The sequence below is a fragment of the Pristiophorus japonicus genome, chromosome 2, assembly GCF_044704955.1.
Source record: "Pristiophorus japonicus isolate sPriJap1 chromosome 2, sPriJap1.hap1, whole genome shotgun sequence".
NCBI lineage: Eukaryota > Metazoa > Chordata > Chondrichthyes > Pristiophoridae > Pristiophorus > Pristiophorus japonicus.
The window spans coordinates 211000927-211016928 of NC_091978.1; the positions used below are offsets into that span (position 1 = coordinate 211000927).

The 16002-nt window shown below is 45.3% G+C and overlaps 1 protein-coding gene across 4 annotated transcripts in view; it reads left to right on the forward strand.

Moving 5' to 3' along the window:
- The window catches only part of tapt1b (transmembrane anterior posterior transformation 1b), a 253864-nt gene that overhangs the window by 69595 nt on the left and 168267 nt on the right, over positions 1-16002 (forward strand). For all 4 annotated transcript variants that reach the window (XM_070870858.1, XM_070870861.1, XM_070870863.1 and 1 more), the window contains one exon: positions 11911-12029. In XM_070870858.1, the coding sequence (XP_070726959.1) occupies positions 11911-12029 (119 nt within the window). The remainder of the gene's footprint in view (positions 1-11910; positions 12030-16002) is intronic.

A 16002-nucleotide genomic window follows, 5' to 3' on the forward strand; every position in this document is an offset into this window, starting at 1 on the left:
AGAGAGATCATAGAGAGATAGTATTCCTCTCTTTCCCCCCTTCCCCTTCTCCTCTCTTTCCCCCCTTCCCCTTCTCCTCTCTTTCCCCCCTTCCCCTTCTCCTCTCTTTCCCTCCTTCCCCTTCTCCTCTCTTTCCCCCCTTCCCCTCCTCTCTTTCCCCCCTTCCCCTTCTCCTCTCTTTCCCCCCTTCCCCTTCTCCTCTCTTTCCCCCCTTCCCCTTCTCCTCTCTTTCCCCCCTTCCCCTTCTCCTCTCTTTCCCCCCTTCCCCTTCTCCTCTCTTTCCCCCCTTCCCCTTCTCCTCTCTTCCCCCCCCTTCCCCTTCTCCTCTCTTCCCACCCTTCCCCTTCTCCTCTCTTCCCCCCCCCACCCTTCCCCTTCCCCTCTCCCCCTTCCCCTTCCCCTCTCCCCCCTTCCCCTTCCCCTCTCCACCCCCCTTCCCCTTCTCCTCTCCACCCCCTTCCCCTTCTCCTCTCCACCCCCTTCCCCTTCTCCTTTCCCCCCCCCCTTCCCTTTCCTTTCCCCCCTTCCCCTTCTCCTTTCCCCCCTTCCCCTTCTCCTTTCCCCCCTTCCCCTTCTCCTTTCCCCCCTTCCCCTTCTCCTTTCCCCCCTTCCCCTTCTCCTCTCCCCACCCTTCCCCTTCTCCTCTCCCCCCCTTCCCCTTCTCCTCTCCACCCCCCCTTCTCCTCTCCACCCCCCCCCTTCCCCTTCTCCTTTCCCCCCTTCCCCTTCTCCTCTCCCCACCCTTCCCCTTCTCCTCCCCCCCTTCCCCTTCTCCTCTCCTCTCCCCCTTCCCCTTCTCCTTTCCCCCCTTTCCCCTTCTCCTTTCCCCCCCTTTCCCCTTCTCCTCTCCCCCCTTCTCATTTCCCCCCTTCCCCTTCTCCTTTCCCCCTTCCCCTTCTCCTCCCCCCTTCCCCTTCTCCTCCTCCCCCCTTCCCTTCTCCTCCTCCCCCCCATTCCTTCTCCTCCTCCCCCCCATTCCCTTCCTCCTGCCCACCCCCTCTCCCTCTACCCCCCTCCCCTCGTTGTTAGAAACGCAGACACTAACAGACAGAGAGTGAGAGACACACACAGACAGACAGAGATAGAGACACTGACAGAGACACACTGGGGGTGGGGGGGGGGGACATCCCAGCATGCTGTTGGAGGGCTCCCGGTGCTGCAGTCGGTAAGTAGAAAATGTTTTATTTATTGATTTTAAAAAAAAAATTATTTCTTATTAATTTTTTTTGATTGATTTATTGATGTTTTTATCATTTATTATTGATGATGGCTCTTTATTTGTAAAACTGAAGTGTTTAATGTTTGTAAACTTCCCTTTAACCCACCACCCCCCCATTCCCTACGCCTGATTTGTAACCTACACCTGATTTTCTAAAGTGTAGACAAGGTTTTTTCGAGCATAGAAAAATCTTCACTTACTCCATTCTAAGTTAGTTTGGAGTAAGTTTTCACTGCCGAAACTTTGAAAACAGGCGTAAGTGACTGGACACGCCCCCTTTTGAAAAAAAAATTCTGTTCCAAAGTGAAACTGTTCTAACTGACTAGAACTGGAGCAAACTAAATGCCGAGAATTTGAATTTCTAAGATACTCCGTTCTACACCAGTTGCTCCAAAAAATCAGGAGCAACTGAGGCCGAAACTTGGGCCCTTAGTGTGGTGTCGACCCTTGTGAGTTTTGGTCTCGTCTCTTTTATGCGGCCACAGTTGTTCAAATTGTTGAGCGCCCATGAGAGATTGACTCGCTCCCGTATCCAGCTCCATGTTGACAGATATCCTATTGAGTAGGACCCTCATCATTATAGGAGGCGTCCTGCTGTAGGAACAGCGGCCATTGATCGTGTTGACCCGCTGTACACCGGTGTCCCGGGTACTGTCCCCACCATCTTCTGGTCCGCTTTCCGACCCATCCGATTCGTATACCAGCCGAGCTGCCGTTTTTTTGCACATGCGGGCCAAATGCCCTGTATATTCACAATTTCTGCAAACAGCCTGTTGAAATCGACATCCCCTTGACGAGTGCCCACCCCCACACCTCCAGCACAGACCTGTTTCCATTGTTCAAAGAGTTCCCAAAGAATGAGATGCGTCTGGCTGATCTTTCTTAAGCTTCTCTCAGTTTGTAGTTGATTGCTCGCATTGTGGGTTGATGAGGTGTGAACGGCCGTTCTTGTGGCCCTTGATGGCTTCTGCCTGCTGTCGAGAGCCTGTTCTCCCGGTTTTGTCTGTGTGTGGGGGTAGCAGCTTGTTTAGTGCTGTGAACTTCTTGTTCCGATATTTCGTCAGTTGTCGCACCTGCAGTGTAAATCAACCTTGTTTCTTCTTCCCCTACCAAGAATGTCTGTGCAACCAGTGCTGCTGCCTCTAAGGTCAGGTTCTTGGTCTCTGAGCTTTCGGAATATGCCTGCGTGACCTATTCCTTCAATGGAAAAGTCTCTCAGCATTTCTCTCCTCAGTTCATCGGAGAACTCTCATAAATTAGCTAACCTCCGAAGTTCCGCCTGTAGTTGTAGAACCTGTGTCTGGCCATGTGTAGGCTGCTCGCTAGCTTCAGGTGGTCTCTTACCATTGTGCTCAATTCTTCAAACGACTTGCTTGCTGGTTTCTCGAGTGCCAACAGATCCTTCATTAAAGCGTATGTTTTCGAGCCACAGCTGGTCAAGAGATGGGCTCTTCTCTTGTCTGCCTTATCGTCGCCTAACCAGTCTTTGGTTACAAAGCTTTGCTGGAGCCTTTCTATAAAGTCCTCCCAATTGTCTCCTGCATTATACTTTTCATCTGATCTGTTGTTCGCCATTCTGTGGATTCTGTAATCCCATAACCAGTCGCCACTGTAAAGTCCTGTCCCCTCAGTACAGATTCACACGAGGCATGGTAGTGAAGTCAAGGTCACTCTGGACCTGCACCTTTATTTCACAGCTCTGGAATGCTGCACTTACCTGAGACCTGTCCTTGTATACCTGTCTCTTGCAAGTGCACCCCTGGTGGTAAGAGGTCATATCTTATTACAGTCATGTATAGCATGTTAGGATGCAGTTATATATAATAATGTAAGACACATGACAGACACCTCTCCCAATTTTGGCACAAGTACCCAGATGTTGGTGAGGAGGAATTTGCAGAATCGGCTGGGGTGGGTGTGCCCTTGTCGATGTCATGTTGTGTCGTATAGTTTGATTTTTTTCTTATTGATTTTCGTAGCGGCTTGCTACAACTGAGTGGCTTGCTCGACAGCTAAGAGTCAAGTACGTTACTGTGGGTCTAGAGTCACATATAGGTCAGATCAGGTAAGGACATTAGTGAACCAGATGGGTTTTTTATGACCATCCGGTAGTACTAGCTTTTTCTTTTCAAGATTTATTTAATTAGCTGAATTTAAATTCTCCAGCTGCATTGTGGGATTTGAACTTGTGTTTCCAGATCATTAGTCCAGTAACATAGCCACTATGCTATCGTCCCCTTCCCACTATTAGGTGGCCTATAAAATACACCAAATAACGTAATAGCTCCTTTATTGTTTCTTATCTCCAATCAAATAGATTTTGTCTTTGACTCCTCAAGGACATTTGCTCTTTCTAGCACTGTAATATTTTCCTTGGTTCAAACTGCGACACCTCCTTTTTTCCCTTCCCTATCTTTCCTGAATACCTTGTACCCTAGAATATTAAGCATCCAATCCTCCCTTTTTTGAGCTAGATCTCCATTATTACCACAACATTATACTCTCATGGTTATTTGCTCACCAACCTTATTAACCGCACTTCAACAACAACTTGTATTTATATAGCGCCTTTAATGTAGTAAAACGTCCCAAGGTGCTTCACCGAAGCGTTATAAAACAAAATTTGACACTGAGCCACATGAGATATTAGGGCAGACCAAAATCATGCTCAAAGAAGTAGGTTTTAAAGAGTGTCTTAAAGGAGGAAAGAGAGGTGTAGAGGTTTAGGAAGAGAATTCCAGAGCAGAGCTTAGGGCCTTTGCAGCTGAAGGCACGGCCGCCAGTGGTGAAGTGATTAAAATTGGGGATGCTCAATAGGCCAGAATTAGAGGAACGCAGTGTAAACTTTATTGATAGTACATCAGGTAAACAAGTTTCCATCTTCTGCAACTATACAGTGACTGCACAGAGAGTATATCTATAGTCTGCATATATAACATCACTCTCCCCCAAGTCCTTTGTGCCAATTACCTTGGCACTATATGCTCTGGCTTAGCTCTCCCCAGACTTAAGTGCCAATAGCCCTTCCACCTTGGCTGTGCTTTGGCTTACCTCTCTCCCTGTTAACCCCCAAGTCCTTTTGCCACAACGGTAGGTAGTGGTTACCAGTTTGGATGGTTCGATGATGCAGTAGAGGTTCCAGTGGGTTCTGGCTGGATCCATGTGTGTCCATAGTTCATTTCGCCCTCCCCCACCCCACAGCGAGGTCATGCAGCTGGCCCGTTACATTAACATACAGGATCAGACACAGTACAAAGAAAGGAAGAACAAAATTTTTTACAGTTTGTATCGTGACACCTTGGTTCAGTGACTTACATTCATTACGTTTTACGGTCGTGCACCAGGATTGGGTAGATTGCATAATTAGTTCAGTCATGGCCAGCTAATGTAACCCCACTTTTTAAAAAAGGAGGGAGAGAGAAAACTGAATTATAGACCGATCGGTAGTGGGGAAAATGTTGCAATCAGTTATTAAAGACGTAATAGCAGTGCATTTGGAAAGCAGTGACAGGATCGGTCCAAGTCAGCATGGATTTTTGCAAGGGAAATCATGCTTGACAAATCTTCTAGAATTTTTTGAGGAAGTAACTAGTAGAGTGGATAAGGGAGAACCAGTGGATGTGGTGTATTTGGACATTCAAAAGGCTTTTGACAAGGTCCCACACAAGAGGTTAGTGTGCAAAATTAAAGCACATGGTATTGGGGGTGATGTATTGATGTGGAAAGAGAACTGGTTGGCAGACAGGAAGCAAAGAGTAGGAAGAAACAGGTCCTTTTCAGAATGGCAGGCAGTGACCAGTGGGGTACCGCAAGGTTCAGTGCTGGGATCCCAGCTATTTACAATATACATTAATGATTTGGACGAAGGAATTGAATGTAATATCTCCAAGTTTGCAGATGACACTAAGTTGGGTGGCGGTGTGAGCTGTGAGGTGGATGCTAAGAGGCTGCAGGGGGACTTGGACAGGTTAGGTGAGTGGGCAAATGCATGGCAGATGCAGTATAACGTAGATAAATGTGAGGTTATCCACTTTGATGGCAAAAACAGGAAGGCAGAATATCATCTGAATGGTGACAGATTAGGAAAAGGGGAGGTGCAACGAGACCTAGGTGTCATGGTACATCAGTCATTGAAAGTTGGCATGCAGGTACAGCAGGCGGTGAAGAATGCAAATGGCATGTTGGCCTTCGTATCGAGAGGATTTGAATATAGGAGCAGGGAGGTCTTACTGCAGTTGTGCAGGTCCTTGGTGAGGCCACACCTTGAATATTGTGTACAGTTGTGGTCTCCTAATCTGAGGAAGGACATTCTTGCTATTGAGGGAGTGCAGTGAAGGTTCACCAGACTGATTCCTGGGATGGCAAGACTGACACATGAAGAAAGGCTGGAGCGACTAGGCTTGTATTCACTGGAATTTAGAAGAATGAGAAGGGATCTCATAGAAACATATAACATTCTGACAGGATTGGACAGGTTAGATGCAGGAAGAATGTCCCCGATGTTGGGGAAGTCCAGAACCAGGAGTCATAGTCTAAAGATAAGGGGTAAGCCATTTAGGACCGAGATGAGGAGAAACTTCTTCACTCAGAGTTGTGAACCTGTGGAATTCTCTGCCACAGATAGTTGTTGAGGCCAGTTCGTTAGATATATTCAAAAGGGAGTTAGATGTGGCCCTTACGGCTAAAGGGATCAAAGGGTATGTTGAGAAAGCAGGAACGGGGTACTGAAGTTGCATGATCAGCCATGATCATATTGAATGGTGGTGCAGGCTCGAAGGGCCGAATGGCCTACTCCTACACCTATTTTCTATGTTTCTATGTACTGAGGTAGCAGTACAGCTATGCGAGGACGCTAGTTCCAGAGCAACTGGATGGGGTCTGATGGCGACGCTGCGCCCCCTGCTAGCCGGGTGAGCTTGGTTCGCTCACCTTGTCAGGACTCGGGGCCTTTGCCGTTACCTAGTGGTCGGCAGAGCCACAGATGTGTGTGGCCTCCCTGTCCTCTGTTGAGAGCTGCAGAATCTTCTGTCTACTCTCTAACGGTGTTGGGAACCTTGCTGTTCCAGGTCCCGTTTGGGGAACTCGTTGGTTCTGACCTTTTGCTCCCGGACATGGCCGAGGTAGCGACTGGGTCTGGGGGCTGCACTGTCTCCACCCGGGTGGTGGGCAATGGTGGGCGACTGCGCGTATTGGCGCCGTTTTCATTTCTAGGTCTGTGGCGAATAGTGCCATCGGGTGCCTGCAGTGTGGGATAGACCTGGGGCAGGGTATCAGGTTCAGCGCGTTTACCCTCCCGAATTCGCTCGCTTGCTACTTTTGGAGACACTCTATTCCCGACATCTCGCAACATTTTGTTCTTTACATTCTTAATCAGTTCGTTACATTGATTGCCATGCATACAATGTCTCTAAGTTCAGTTGGTTGCAGGTCACTTTTAAGAGAACCCTGCCACGCCACGCTGCACCTCGCTGCAGCAGGGACGCCATCTTGCCTCTGTCCTCGAGGTCGACTGCCTTGATCCTTCTCTCCCGCAATTCTGCCACAAAAGCTGGAACTACGCCTGTGAATTCGATCTTCCTCCCCAGGAGTCCTGCCACTGGAGCCAGGAAGGTACTTTTAGATTGTTCCAGTCGGATCATTGCCATGCAGTCGTGATGGAGGGTCTGTGCCTCAGGTGCTGCGCTTGTCTGTTCTCGTGCCTGGCCCAAGCGAAGGTGAGGTTTTGCTCTGCCTCTGAGCACGGGGGACATTGATTGCTGGAGTGAAGAGGTCTTCCCATTTCCACTGGATCTTCCCCATCCACCTTCTTCCGAGTAGCGTTGGACCATCACCTGCAACAATCCACAGAGGTAACTTGTGCACCACATCATTATGGATTACACTTACATCCGCACTACCAAGGACTGGGATTAGCTCCTTGGTGAAGGTGCACAACTTTTCCTGTACTGGAACCAGCTCGGGTCGTTTTTCGTTCCATAGTCTCTCAAAGGCATCCTGGCTCATCACTGATTGACTCGCTCCCGTGTCCACTTCCATGAAGACTGAAATGCTGTTTATCTTGACTTCCATCTTCACTGGAGGACAATCGGTGGTGCAGTTATACACTCCATACACTTCTTCATGGGGCTGAGCTGCCTCTCTGGCCAAATCATCAAAATCCCCGCTCTAGACGGTGAGTCATATTTCTTTTACACATACGCTGGAGGAGGCCCTTCGTGTTACAGGCTTTGCATACGTACTCAGCAAACTGACACTGGTGAGCCCTATGGTTTCCTCTGCAACGCCACCATGGTGCTATTCGATTCGCACCCCTTGGCGGACTCTTGAGTTCTGGAACCCTGAGGTCTGTGCTCTCTGCCCTGGGCAGAGCCACATTCTACAGTCTTGTCTGTGAAAGGCACCATTCTATTTACATTACTTGCCGGGTTTGAGTCCACAGGATGAATAATTTACTTGGTGCTGCAGGACGAGATCATGAATGCTTGATTGATGCTGATGGCCTTCTGCAGGTTGGCTATGGTGTTGGCAGATAATAGCTTGTGAAGGAGGCCCTCGTGGCCAATTCCTATAAAGATGTCTCGCAATGCTTCGTTGAGGTGCATGCCAAAATCACACGGTGCCGCAAGTCTCCTGAGGTCGGCAGCATATTTTGCAATCTCCTGGCCCTCAGGTCTGCGGTGAGTGTCAAATCTGTGCCTGGCTGTGAGGATGCTCTCCTTTGGTTTTAGTTGGTCGCGAATTAATTCAGTCAGCTCATCATATGTCTTATCCTTGGCCTTCGTGGGTGCCAGCAAGTCCCTGATGAGGCGGTAGACCTCGGGCCCACAACTGGTCAGCAGTATAGCCTTGCGCTTCTCCACCGATGCGTCCGTCTCCCCTGCCAGGTCATTTGCCACGAAATATAGCTCGAGCCTTTCCGTGAAGGCATCCCAATCATCACCCTCTGCGAAGTCTTTGTGTGCCAAAGATAGCCATAATCGCGTGAAAGTCCGTATTCTCGTCGCCAGTTATTATGTCTGTAATGTACCTATGAATGACTCCACGAGGCAATGTGTTGTACTCAAACTGTAGTGACCTTGGTCCTTTGTTCCAAACTCCAGAGTGAGACAGCCACATGGTGGCTCCCCTTTTATACAGCCCCTGCCACCAGGGCAGGAAACCCCGGTCTGCACCAGTTGCACACTCTAGTGGTGCCAGCATGTATATACACAGTGTAAACCTTACTGATAGTACATCAGGTAAACTAGTCTCCATCTTATGCAACGATACAGTGACTGTACAGAGAGTATATCTATAGTCTGCATATATAACAGTGAGGCTGGAGGAGATTACAGAGATCGGGAGGGGGCGAGGCCACAGAGGGATTTGAAAACAAGGATGAGAATTTTGAAATCGAGGCGTGCATTTACACACATGCACTCCAAACCTAACTTAGACCTCTTTGTGTTTTCTATGATCCCACCTAATTCTGTATTATTTCTAACTCTAAAACTGTCTCCCAGTCCTCTGTGCATTTTGTTTCTACTTTTAATACTACATCTTGATGCCCAACATGGACCACAATAACTGGATCTCTCCCCAGCCCACTCCATTTCCAAATTCCTTTCCAGCTGCTTTGAGATAGCCCTTACCCCAGCACTAGGTAGTGAACACACCCTTTGGACTTTCGATCTTTATATAATGCAATTCAGATCCCTTTAATGTTGGTATCCTCTATTTAATTAATTTAAATTTTATACCTTGAGATCTAATTAATTACTCTTTATTTATATATTTACTGTTGCCCCTCTGTTTCAAGTACTTAGTGCCTCCTTTCGCTCTGCTCTGAATTCCCACTGTCTCCAAATTCTCATCACCACTCTGTTTAGGAGCAGATTTATCTAACTGTCTTCTCCAAGCTCTCTGCACAGCTCTGGACGTAGCAGGCCTTTGTGATGGAGGGGATATGAGGTTCGAAGCTTAGTTTGGGGCTGAACTGTTCCTTGTGTCCTTTCCCAGTAGAGAGTGGGAGAAATGGGGAAGGGAGGGGCGGGAGAGAGCATTGTAGAGGGAAGGAAGAAGAGTTTGTGGAAGAGAGAAGGAAGTCTGGATACCTGGGAGAGAAAAAAGTTCAGATATAGAGTGAACTACAGATGTACATGGGGCAGAGATTGATTTTGCTCATGTATTTGTGTGATGAGCTACAGACGAGGGCATGCTTATAAAATATAAAATAAAACCGTTTTGCTTTAAATTTAGATGTGCCGATCCCCTCATTGTAGAAGGAATTGTGAAGAATTTTAAAGCATTAATATATGATGCATAGAATTGTGTTCTTTGGCAGAATACCTTATCTAAGATTGTCTTTGATTGTGGATTTTTTTGATATAAATAGCGTTATCTAATTTGTTTCCAATATGTCCAGTAGAGGGAGCAAGTGTCAATTGAAACAAATGTTAAGACAAGCCATTGGCCCAGATTTTTCAGTAGTAATAATAGTGAGTGGCTGTTATTTACGTGGAAATCGGACAGCAGCTTCCAGCGACCACACATGCATAGTTAATCAAGAAAATCAGGAAGTTGCTGTCTGAGAAGCCCTGCTCCTCCAAAAGCTGCGTGCTAACAGTATCTCACTGTCTGACTCACCATTCAAATGTATTGAATGGCATGAAGTTGCTGTACTTGCCTGATATGTATGAAGTAAACTCGCCAGAAAAAGTTTGTGCTTGTCCATTCCAATGTAAGTATCCATTTAATGGTGTAATGAGCCCTATTTACTGCCAAACAACCTCTCTGCCATTGAAAATTAACTTTTACTCATTCTTTATTCTTTCAGATTTTAATTGATCTGAGATTTAAAAAATAAAACCTTTTGATCACTTTTTCTTTATGCCTTTTCTCTCTCTCTCTCTCTCTCTCTCTCTCTCTCTCTCTATGCTCATTAACGATTCTCTAGTGTTGGTCCCAGATGCCCTGTAGAGGACTCTATGCATTTTGAATAGTTGGCTGACAGTGACGTGCTTCACTGATGTATAGTGAAAATCAGTGGTGTAGGTATTATGGAGCATATCTAAAATGCCAATGTTTTGCAACAGAATTGAAAATTGAGTTTGTAATGTATCAACAATATTCTTCTTTCCCCAGTTGTTACTTGCAAGATTAGTCACAAAACTTTTCAGTATGTTAAAATGAGCAATATTGTTTGTATTGTGAAAAATCCACAATTATATATTTTGGAAAAATCCATATTCAACTGGCTTACTTTAAGAAACACTTATTTCATATTAAAGGTTATTCAGCTATCTTCCATGCATTCGGATATAATATCAAAGCAAGGAAATTGGAGCACTTTTGTCCTCTTGATTATAGCTTCTTCTATATTCCTACATTAAGTATTTCAAATGGAGGAAGATAACTTCTGTAATTGGTTGCAAGGGGGTGATTTTCCTAGGGGCATCTCCCTCTCCACTGCCTCTGTTACAGCAGCGGAATGGGAAAAGCTCTTGAAGAAATTCACCTCCAATGTCTTGCTGTTGCTGTCCCATTTTCTGCAATTGGTCAAAATTGAATCTTAAACATGTCTGTAGTGAAGTAAATCTGTCCTGTTTCCTTTTGGACACAGATTTCACCACCTACAAATGACTCTTTCAGTATAACATTCTGAAGAATCCCAAGAGTGAAGTAATATCAAGTAGTGACTAGGTGGCAGATATGATGAACAATTTTTTGACATGTTATGATGTGAATGTTTGTTACATGCAATAAAGACAACTGCATTTCTCGCACGTTCAGCTGGGAGTCACGGTGCATCCACCCAACTCATGTTGCTTATGGATTGGGCTGGGCTTTTTGTTGTCATTTTTGGCTAAGTTTATGTCAGAATTTCATATTTGCTGCCTTGTTATTTGGAGGTCAAATGCAGATTCCAGTGCATCAGCTTGCTTAGAACGCTGTCATGTTACACCAATAGAACAGAGGGTTTGTGCAACTGATCCATTCCCTATCTTTTACTGTATTTGGATTTATTCTTTTGAAATTTTCCAGCTAAGCAGCTTTTGAACTCCCTGCTGTTTTTGCATTCTGGCGTGATTGGAACATTATTTTACCGATTGTCAATGTGTAGCTGGTCACCAAGCAAACTGCCTCGAACAAGAAGTGGAAGGTTTCCTCACGATTTTGATTCATGTGCAAGACAAAAAAACTAGAGAACGGAAACTAATATTTGGGACTCTCCTGTTATCCTTGTGACCAAACCCATTTTAGAGATCGATCTGTCCAACCTATGTGGAGAATAAACTCCAGTCAAAGAAAGCCATTTAAGGGATCGTTGTGCAAAATGGCTTCCATATTTGTCTTAATGAGTCAATCATTATATGAATCTGACTCACCCTATTTCTTCCCTCCACTCTCCCAAATATCATGTCCAGTTTACTGGAACTATTTTTTTCTTCTGTAAAGAATAATGACAGCATCAACATTCCAGTATACATATACTTCCATTGCGTCATATGCACTGAACCCAGTCCAGAAAGGAACCTTGTGCACAATTAAACCTTTTTTTGATTTATAATATAAATGGAACATATTACACGATCCATGCATTTTTTGAGACTTTATAATGTATCCTCCAATATAAGCAATTTTTTGTACTGTTACATTTCCTGTGAAATATTTTATGCACCTTTTATAATTTTTTTTCCTATTTTTTTCAGTTGATGTTTTTTGGATTCTTTCTCTGCCTGGATGCCTTTTTATATCTATTTACTCTACTACCATTGCGAGTCCTTCTGGCCCTAATGAGATTTATTACTCTCCCCTGTTGTGGCTTAAGGTAAGATGTGTATGGATGTTATAGTTATTATTTGGAAAACTTGATAAATAATTGGTTACCCTATTCAGGTGTTTAGAAATACTATATATTAGATATATATGTGCCCACCTTTTACTGAGTCAGGACAAGATTCCAAGGTGACATGATGAAAATTTTAAAACGGACCTCTACTAGTTCCCGAGTGAGTGGCACCAGTTTTAAATGGATAATGTGATTTTTCTAGGGCAAGTCAAATGTCTAAACTATTTAGATGTTGTTCAGTTGACCTATAAGTCAATACTTTTGTTGCCTATGCTTTAAAAAAGCCTAGGAAAGTGCTTATTTTTTTTTGACCACGATGTATGGGAAAGTGTTTTATATTTATCTAGGAAAATAAATTAAAGTACTTTAGTTATGCAATATGCTTTTGTAAGTTATAATTACAGTAGGTTTTTAAGCCCCATTCTCAGCTAGTTCCTATCCTTTGTTTCATTAAAACAAGTAAAGGTGAAAAAGGCCATTCAGTCCACCATGCTCATCTTTCCATGGAAACCAACAGTCTGTCCATCATAGCATCTACCTGCCGCTTGGATAATCACATTTTTGCCTTCATGACCCCTTTCGAGTTATTAATTTTTCATTGGCTCAAGGACTGTTTTCTGACATCAGTCCAAAACTTGTCTTTGAAGGTAAAACTACCCTTGGAGTATTCCAAAATGTTTCACAACAGTTAATTAATGTTAGGCAGGCAAACACACCAACCAATTTGTGCACAGCAAGGTTCCACAAAAGCAACTGATATGATGACTAGTTAATCTTGTTTTGGTGGTGGTTCAAAGAGGAATGCTGGCCAGAACAACTCAAGAACTCACTGCTCAAATGTCATTGGACCTTTATTATGAACTTTGACCATCAAAAGCCAGGGCTTTGATTTAATGTCTCCAAAAAATACTGTCCCCATAATGCAGCACCTCCTTAGTACTGTATTGAAAGATTACATGCTATTATGTGTTCAGTTTCTATAATGAGGGCTTGAATGCACGACTTACTGATTCAACAGTGAGCATACCACAAAATGAACCTAGCTACCATTTGTAGTTTAACTTGAAATTGTGTTCCACATTAACCATATCTATTTGATAAAATTAAAGTGGCTAATTGATAATGTCTGAAGACAAATTAAACTAAAGAGGCACTGTTTCATCAACTACAAGGTAAGCATCTCTCTAGAGAATCGTGATATGTATTGGATTCAGTAGAAGGCAACAAAATTTGCTTTCAGATTGGCCAAACATTGTAAAAGACAATAGTGGATAGTTGTCTGATAGCAAGGCCACCGAGGGGGGCTAATCGAGTAGCCGTGGGGAGTATACGTGCAATACCTGCCACACGAAAGGCCACCTTCAGCGTATGTGCGAAAGAAACACGACTCACCGTGTGGCTGAGGAGATGGTAGATGATCTGCTATCCAGCGAGGAGCATTGCGGTTTGGTTCGACGAGCATCCCAGCCCCAGGTAGAAGAAGATGATGCATTTGGACTGTATACATGTACCGACCATTCGGCCCCAGTGATTATGGAAGTCAAGATTAACGGAGTCCCAGTAAGTATGGAAGTGGACACGGGGTCAGGTCAGTCGCTGATGAGTCAGGAAACTTTTGATAAAATATGGATCAACCCAGTTGCACGACCGAAGCTGGTCCCGGTCACGGCAAAGCTGCGCACCTACACCAAGGAACTGATACCTGTTCTTGGCAAAGCGGATGTGCAGGTATCTCACGGTGGCGAGACACACAGTTTACCTTTTGTGGATCATTGCAGGCGATGGACCGACGCTACTCGGCAAAAGATGGATGGGGAAGGTCCGTGGGAGCTAGGAAGACTTTATTCCTCTACAGACCGCTGTCCCGCGTATTCACAGGCGGAGGCGGCCGTTTGTGGGGCTTGCAGCGGGAGGAGCGGTGAATCGGCAGTTTCGGGAGCGGGACTCGCTTGGCGACGGCATGAGGGCCGGTGCTCCGAGGAGCAGGGCTCGTCCAGGATCGGCTGAGGTTGGCTCCGGAGGACATGTGTGTGCGTGGCGGCTCCTGGGCAAAAAGGTCAGCTGCGTGGGCTGCTCCAGAGGATGCGGCGGTGCGGGGGCCAGTGCATTGCGGCTCCCGGGTGCGTTCAAAGTATGGCGGCGCTCTCTCTCTCTCTCTCTCTCTCTCTCTCTCTCTCTCTCTATATAGATAGAGAGAGAGAGAGAGAGAGAGAGAGGGAGGGAGAGCAGGCACCAGCAGAGCACCTAAAATGGCAGCAGCCAGTAGAAACCTTGTGGGAAAAACAAAATGGCGTCTTAAAAGGGAAATGTACCCGGGAATCTTAAAGGGGCCTTACACCGTTGGCGGTCCCCACAAAGAGACTTTTGTAAGGGCAAGAGTGGGTCAAAATGATTACTGTGATTTGTATGATGACTTGATTTATGACTAGTTAATATTTTGATGCTAAAATGATTACTGTGATTAAAATGATTGATCTGATTGGTGAAAAGAGTTAATATCACAATGCACAGTTAAAAGGGTTAATGGATCTGTGACTAACCTGATTAATGCGATTTCTGATTTTATGTGATTTATGCAATTGTTCAGCGGCTGCAGACAAGCCGCAAAGGCAACTATTTTCTGAGAACAGAGGCAATGCACTAGTTGCCATATCCTGTCTCAGTGCAGCCCATTACCTCGGGCAAAAAGGGGCAGAATGCCGCCACCACACCTCACCCAGTGGAGCTGGGATTTAATAACTGTTCAGTGTACCTGCTTTCTACTGGAGATTATGTTTGTGTACTTGTATCACCCATGTAAGGATTGCAAATACCACACGCTTCCAATGGATCACAAGCATAATCTCTACATGGTGGGGAAGAGGGAAGTGGATGGTTATGTACTCACACTCACAAATCAACCAGGACGAACAAGGCCGAGGTTACCGGCAATTTGCTTTTGGAACTGGCGGGGGGGAGGGGGGGCAGTGAGATGTTCTGTATTGTCCATGTACATTAAATGTATAGTTACAATGGTGCGCCACAAGGGGCATTGTGGTGGGAGACCTGAAAGTACCTGCGAGACAGAGTATAAAAGGCTGTCCACCACACCTGAGGGGCACTGTTACACAATAAAGGACCAAGGTCACAGCAGTTACTACAACACCAGACTGTGTGGAGTCAGTGATTTGAGTGCTACATACATCACACCCTCTCCCTTCTCTCAGAAGCTGAACCAAAAGAGGCTGTTGACTTACTCTACCAATTTGTTTCACTTTCCTCTGTCAGTTTAAATTACAGGATTAATCATTAGCTAATGGCACTGAAATGTTTTCAAGTGCTTGGTGCTACACCTCACTGACACTATTGAGGCAACAGCAGAAGAACCAATTAATTAGAAGAATACAAAAGCTAGATCTTTCCTGTTCTAATAATGAAATTGCATTTATATAGTGTCATTCATGACCTTAAGCGCTCTAAAGAATTTCACAGCTAATGAAGTACTTGTGAACTACCATCAATGTTGTAATTAACGGTGTTGTAATAGCCAATTTTCCAGTCACTGCAACTGGTAGCCATCACTGGCATTTGTTGGTAGTGATTTTTTGTGGTCGGGCAGCTACTGATCATTTTCCAGGCCAAACCAAAATGATGATACCCAACTGAATGGAGCTGTTCTGGTATTTGCATGGAGCCTCCCCATCACTGATGTCACTGGAATCTTCGCAGACGTGATTCCAGGATGGTATGTTGCCTCACTGGTGCCAGGGTCAAGGATGTCACTGAGCGGCTGCAGGACATTCTGAAGGGAGAGGGTGAACAGCCAGAGGTCATGGTCCATAGCGGTATCATATTGGTATCAACGGCATAGGTAGAAAGAGGGATGCGGTCCTTCAGTCAGATTTTGGGGGGCTATGCAAAAGATTAAAACGCAGGACCTCAAAGGCAGTAATCTCCGGATTACTCTCAGTGC